At 41.1% G+C, this 7,426-nt stretch overlaps 1 protein-coding gene across 1 annotated transcript; it reads left to right on the forward strand.

Annotated features, from left to right (window-relative positions):
• Positions 1 to 1,675: 1,675 nt before the first annotated feature.
• On the forward strand, positions 1,676 to 5,614 carry egr1 (early growth response 1). Its single transcript, XM_028460068.1, has 2 exons — positions 1,676 to 2,378; positions 3,203 to 5,614. The coding sequence occupies exons 1-2, from the start codon at positions 2,168 to 2,170 to the stop codon at positions 4,522 to 4,524; spliced, it is 1,533 nt and encodes a 510-aa protein (XP_028315869.1). The 5' UTR covers positions 1,676 to 2,167; the 3' UTR covers positions 4,525 to 5,614.
• The last annotated feature ends 1,812 nt before the right edge of the window (positions 5,615 to 7,426 follow it).

Here is a 7,426-nt window from a genome sequence, read left to right on the forward strand (position 1 = left end):
TCTGTGTGTCAGCCCAGAGAACACATGTACTAGTTCAGTGGTTCTCAAGCTTTTTTGGCTTTCTCTAACTTTTGAATTGAAGTACCCCTTTATGTCCGACCAACACATTTTGCTAAAAATTCTGTGAAAAAAAAAAACAAAACAAAAAAAAAACTACTATATAGCATAATGGAATGAATGAGTGATAACACACATTTTAAAGAATCTCATTTTGTAAATAGTATTTAGTGCCTCCTGAATAGATTTATTTCTACAGTTTTGATCATTTCCAGTCATCTTCCTCCTGATGTGGGACCAAGACTGACCCTTGTATTTTCAGTTCTCGTTCTAATCAAGATCATTTCTATCATCATTTTTTTTTTGGTCATTTTGTGTTTTGTTGTTGTTTATTTCATTACTCAGTATATTTTTCTCTTATTTTCTGTGTTGTTGAAATTATTGTGTTTTTGGTTGTTTTTCTTATGTTGTTTTATATGTTTTTACATGTTATTTTTGTGCATTATATAGGGATCTTGTGTATTTTCCAATCATTTATTGTGTCTTTGTTGTCATTTTGTGTGTTGCTGGTAATAGTAGGATTTTTTTTACCTCTCAGTGTACTGTATATGTTTTTAGTGTCATTTTGTGTATTTTGTTTTTGTTTGTCTGTCCTTTTTTTTTTTTTTTTTTTTTTACTACTCAGTATATTCTTCTCTTATTTTGTGTGTATTTGCTGTCGTTTTGTGTGTTGCTGGTAACAGTGCGGTAGGTATTTTTCTCTCTTAGTGTATATGTTTTTAGTGCCATTTTGTGTATTTTGTTGTTGTTTGTCTGCTCTTGTTATTATTTAGTATGTGTGTGTGTTTGTTGTCATCTTGTGAGTTGCTGGTAATTTTAAGTATGATTATCATTTCTAACAAAAAAAAACAAAAAAAAAACACTGCTTTCTCTCTTAGCCTGTAGTGCCATTGGGTACCCTTATGGGTACACGTACCCCCATTTGAGAATACTGCACTCGTTTATAGTGAATTATTCAAATGCAAAAAAAAAATGCACCGGATTGACATTTCCTGCAAACATAAAAGCATAAAACGAAACCAAAGGTGCGTTTCTGTTCTCACTTTACCAGTCGTTTTATATTAACGATTACTTCCATCCATTCGTGTGAGTGTTGTTTATTTAAATGTGTGTCTGACAGTGAAGGCTGAGAAACACAGGAGCTGGTTTGTGCTGCGCTGGACATGGTTTTCTCTCCAGCCTCTCATTCACTGCCAAACAGCGATCAGCGCGCTCTCTGCTGCAGGAAGTCCCAAATAAGGACAGGGAAATGGAAACCCACCGGAATAAGTCCTTATGTAGTCACGACCTTATAAGGCACGGCGGAGCCGGGTTTTCCGGCAGCAGCGCGACTCGCTGCACAGATGGGAAATACAAATCAAATCAATGGGGCGAAGAGCAGAGAGCAGGAATTAGGATGGTGACTGCTGGAGCCGTTCATCTATGAAGAGGAATTGATTCCGGGCTGAAGCAGAGCGCTGTTGTCTGCACAATTTAGTGCAGGAGCTTAATATTGTTCCTCTGCTCTCCCTCAGGTCAGCGTCATGTCCTCCGCTGCAGTGACTAAATATGGGCTTCCTCCGCTCCATATATGGACATCTACGTCACGGCAAGAGGGTATAAAAGCAGCGGGGAAACCTCTGAGCTCAGAAAGAGCCCTGAGAGCCAACAAGAGCAACTGTTAGAGCAGAGATAGACAGAGAAACACATAGCAGTAGCTCCCTGACAGCAATATTACACCAAAAGTGAAAAAGTCAACTCAAAACTCATCCATCCAAGAAGGTCAGCACCTAATTAAAAAAAAAAAAAGAAGAAAAAATCAAGTTTGATTTGATGGTTGTTTTCAAATGAATCTTAGGATCATTGAGTATGAAGGATACATTTGATTTCTTCTGAAAAGACAAGTGGATCTTTACTCATCTCTGAGAGAAAAACGGAGAAAAACAACGGGACAAGTGGAGGGCCAAGGTCTCGGAGCAAGGCATCAACAAACAGCATCTTCGCCGACATCACCAGTGTGCAACAGTCATCGAGCTGAGAGAAGCGGTTCCCAGCACCTGCGAGGCACTGCTCTACCCAGCCTCTCTGCTACCCTAACCAGCCACCAGCGCAGCCTCAGCACCAGCAGAGGATGGCTGCAGCCAAGACAGAGATGATCCTCCCAACTCTGCAGATCTCAGAACCCCTGAGCTTCCCACATTCTCCCATGGATAACTATCCCAAGCTGGAGGAGGTGATGATGCTCAGCTCTGCAGGGACACCTTTCCTCACTGCCTCTGCACCCGAAGGTGCAGGCTTTGGCTCCGGGGAGCCAGGAGAGCCATACGACCACCTAACAGGAGGTAAATATTTTTATTCTTTTTTTTAATACATGTTAGGTTATTGTGTTTTGAAAATGTAATTATCAGCCCTGTGGAAAAGAAATATGATTGTTTTAAAACAATAGATTATAATGTAAACAGTATTTGTTATTTTATCTACTGGTAAATAAAAATAAACATATAACAGTATTACATATGTTTTTTTCTTAATTTTTAACATAAATCATAAATAACTGTCAATATTTCAGCTACAGCAAGGAAAAAAAAAATTATACACTTTTTTTTCATTTTTAACATAAATCATTTATCTGTGGTTCTGATAAAAATGTTCAAGAAAAACACTGCACAAATCGATTGGATTTTTTAATGCAAAAAAAACCTCTGTAGAAGCAGAAGTTCTTAAAACCACACAGTCTCTAAGAACTGCTCACTCACAGCATGCCTCTGGACGTTTCTACTGCCTAATTTAAATTACATTCCTAAATGCTGCTGAACTGCATTTTTAGTAATCAATTGTTTGTAGCTGCGTCAGGGGCTTGACGAATCTGCACGTGTGTGCATGTGTGTGTGCGTGTGTGTAGGCTTGCTCAAAAGAAGGAGAAATATTCAGTGAGTGAGTTTTATTAAATGAACACAAAATATAATGAAACGCGCATACCAGCTGCATTTGATGCTAATTATAAAGTTGGAGTTTCTGTGTGTGTGCGTGTGTGTGTGGGGGGCTGACTGATCTGTGACAGAAGCTGTGACACAGTGTCCATCGCTCTGCCAGTGTCCCTCCTCACCTCCTCTGTCTTGGTCTTGGCAGTTTGATTAATGTCTCTCCTCTCTCTGTGCTCTTGCAGACACGTTACCTGATATTCCCTTCAACTGTGAGAAGCCAGTGTTGGAGCAGACCTACCCCACCCAGAGGCTGCCCCCCATTTCTTACACAGGCCGCTTCACCCTTGAGCCTGCCACCACCTGCAGCAACAGCCTCTGGGCGGAGCCCATTTTAGGCCTGTTCACCGGTCTGATGGGCAACGTCACAACCAGCTCCAGCTCTTCCTCGGCCTCACAGACCACATCGTCCTCTTCCACTGTCCCGTCCTCTTCCACCTCATCCTCTTCTACCTCTTCCACTTCCTCTCAGAGCTCCAGCCTCAGCTCCTCAATCCACCACAGTGAGCCCAATCCAATCTACTCAGCCGCACCAACATACTCCAGTCCCAATATCGACATTTTCCCAGACCAGAGCCAGGCATTTGCCAGCTCCGCAGGAACAGTTCAGTACCCACCCCCCGCCTACCCAAATGGCAAAACTTGCAGTGCCAGCTTTCCTGTACCTATGATACCTGACTACCTCTTCCCACAGCAGCAGGGAGAGATCAGCCTGGTGCCCCCAGACCAAAAGCCCTTCCAGTCTCAGTCGAGCCAACCTTCTCTCACCCCTTTGTCCACCATAAAGGCATTTGCCACTCAGACTGGTTCACAGGACTTAAAAAGTGTCTACCAGTCCCAGTTGATCAAGCCCAGCCGCATGCGCAAGTACCCCACTCGACCAAGTAAGACGCCTCCACACGAAAGGCCTTATGCTTGTCCCGTAGAGACTTGCGATCGACGCTTCTCGCGGTCCGACGAACTGACTCGCCATATCCGCATCCACACGGGTCAGAAACCTTTTCAGTGTCGCATCTGCATGCGCAACTTCAGCCGCAGTGACCACTTGACAACACACATCCGCACTCACACTGGTGAGAAGCCTTTTGCCTGCGAGATCTGTGGACGCAAATTCGCTCGTAGTGATGAAAGGAAAAGGCACACAAAGATCCATCTACGACAGAAGGACAAGAAAGCAGAGAAGACTGGAGCAGTGGTGATAACAGCATCGGTGGCAGCCACCTCCCCTGCCTCCAGCTACCCCTCTCCCATCACTTCGTACCCCTCTCCAGTCTCTTCTTACCCCTCTCCTGTCACCTCTTGCTATTCTTCTCCCGTCCACAATTCTTATCCATCTCCTTCCATTGCGACCACTTACCCATCAGTGTCCATGTCCAATACCTTTCAGTCCCAAGTTGCCTCATCCTTTCCGTCCTCAGTTGCATCCAACATCTACAACTCCCCCATCCCCACCCCTCTGTCAGACTTGCAGACCACCCTCTCCCCAAGGACAATCGAGATCTGCTAAGAGTGTGCAAGATCAAAAACTGTTTTATCCTCTCCTGCACCTCTTTGTTCTTAAGGTGTTTTGAGGGGAAAGAAATCAGCATAAGAAAGAGTTTGTTTATTCCTTCAAAAAGCACTTTTCTGCTCCCCGTGTAGTGAAAGACAAATGTCAAGGACTGGGCAAAGACATCAAAAGATGGAAATAGTTATTTTTTTGTCTTTGCAAAAACAAACGCAGCACTTGAAATACAATTTTCGACTCCCGTGATACAGAGGACGAACTGACAATGGTGGCTTTCTGCTTCTAGGTACAAAAAACAAAGACAGACAGTACTAACAAGTTAAGGTGCAGAGGCACGTTTGCCCGCACAGGCTCACATCCAGTACAAAAGACATTTAATGATATACATAAGCTATCATATATGTATATTGTACATGTGCCATGTTTCGTTTTTATCATTCTTTGGTACCACTGATGTGAACACAATTATTTGCATATTTGCATTGTATTATTTGAAGTGAACAGGGCCATATTTTCTACATATTTTCTCTATTCCGTGGTGATGATGCTGTGATATGTTTTGACATTGTTTGAGGAAAAAAAGCTCTTAAGTATTCAAGCATGAGTAAGAGTGGTGTTAGTTTCTGTTTGTAAATATCATCCACTGGTACGATCTCTTTCTCTCTTTCTCACATGTGACATATCACTTATATGGAAAAACAGAGAAAAAGGAATAACATTTCAAAAAAATCAAACGCTCCCGTTATTTGGTGCCTTTTGTGAAGCCTTGCTGATGTTGGGACCCGGCTGAGGGAGAGAAGATGTTCTGCATCTCGCCTTAAGGTTTGAGGGAATATTTTTGTTAGAGAATGTAAGTCCTGTTCAGAAGGAGGAAAAGGGATGAGCTATGAAGGCACCGCTTCATTTTATCAGAATGTAAGAAAAAAAGGGATGAAAATTATAAAGTATATTTTTGTAAAATCTTTCTGTAAATATCCTCACAACTTGGAGAGCTGGAATGTTGAAGTTACCTACTGAGTAGGCATGGGATTCTTTTGTATGTTATTTACATGCAGTTCATTATTTTGTGGTTATCTTTATTTTGTATTTGTGTTTGTTCAAACAAGTGACTGTTTCTGGCTTCTAAACACATTGAATGCGCTTAACTGCCAATGGGATATTTGGTGTACAAGATATCCTCCCAGAAATTAAACATAAATAAAAATACAAATATATGTTCATTTGTTTTCAGATTTTTATTTTGTTGACCACAATGTTTTATGATGCTAGTATAGAAACACATCTTAATTGTGTTTGACATCCTGCCTTTTATTTCATCACACAGAATAATCCCCTGATTGTCCTTCATGTTTCGTACATGATAATTGTATGCAGATTATCAAGGGGTTAATACCATAACCTCACATCTCAGAAATTCACTCTTGATGTTACAGTAAATCTGTACATCTTAATCACATGAAGACCCTCAGTTTTAATCTTTTTTCTCCAGCAAAAAAACCCCATAAAAATGATAACACTCATACATGATTGCTCTCTTGCCTATAGACTGAAAATGAGAAAATCTTATGTAAGTTGCTCTTGAAAATATTGGCCTTATCTAAAATTTAATTTCACTTCAGATTTAGAGATTTAACAGTGGCTTTTACGGTTGAGTAGACGAACCAACACAAATGTGCTTTTCAAACCTAACATCTAAAGAAATCATTTTCTCTAAGCTGATAGAAAAGTGAAGTTTGAGTCTGAATAATTTCAACCAGCAGATGTAATTCATCGCACAGCAATAGTCTCAAAAGAAAGTTGGCAGTATTCTGTCAATGCAAAACGAGTTATTGTAACACACAATCAGGGAGTATCAGTGCAGGTTAGAGTATCTTTTTGAAAAGGAATAGCTGAGCCTTGCCCTCAAGGTTTAGAACAGATTATTTTGGATTTTTAGAAAGAATACAAGAACAGTTATAATAATCACCGCACCATCATTATCCATCTGCTGCTGCTCCTAAGGCAAGGATTTCTGCTGTATGTTTGAGTCGGGAAATGACTCAAGTCTTGTTTATTCTTTGCAGGCTAAATCCCTCCCCTCTCTATTCTTCTGAGTAATTTCATGTTGTGAAATAATTTAGAAATGCAAACTAATCTATAATAGAAATGGATTAAAGAGAACGGGGTGATGAGGAAAAAATAAATAATTATAGTAATTGTTCTCCTAAACCTGGATCTTGGGTTATGTGTTGTGCACACAAGCCTTGCAGCATGAATACACACTGTACAGAGACACGCACGTACACGCACAATTTATGAAAATTCTATCCTTTAAAGTAGACCATGCTTTTCCCAGCCCTTCCTTGTGTAGGGAGGCAGCACATAAACCAACTCAACTAACCTGGTTACATGAGGCATGTTCTGGCCATGCTAGACCAAAACCAAAATGCTGAAATACATGCAATCTATGGTATGTATTAAGGAATTGTATGCTTGGATTCAAGGCTTATTAAAGTGCACGTACGAGGCCTGCTCTGCAGGGAGGTGTGAGAGAAGTGTAGCATTGTGGCTTCACCAACCCACGATGGAGCCACCTCATACCCCAAAGGGCTTCCACTTCAAGAGACCTGCCTTTGTTCAAAAGTCTATTTGTTCTCCTATTCTTTTGGAAACTGTGTAAAACAAAAAGAACGAATGGTAAAAAGAAACATTCATTTTCTCCTGGCCCTCCCGCACCATCCCGTAACTAACTCTCTCCTCTCTCCTGCGCTGGCTTACCTTGCTTTCTTTCTCTTTCTCTCTCTCTCTCTCTCTCTCTCTCTCTCTGGTTGTGAATATTATGCAGGAGATGTTAATGATCTCCCCCTGCTGTATTCTGATGCAAGGTCTGTCTACACTTTTCCCTTTCATCCACATACAAATG

The sequence above is a fragment of the Gouania willdenowi genome, chromosome 10 (genome assembly GCF_900634775.1).
Source record: "Gouania willdenowi chromosome 10, fGouWil2.1, whole genome shotgun sequence".
NCBI classification, from domain to species: Eukaryota; Metazoa; Chordata; class Actinopteri; order Blenniiformes; family Gobiesocidae; genus Gouania; species Gouania willdenowi.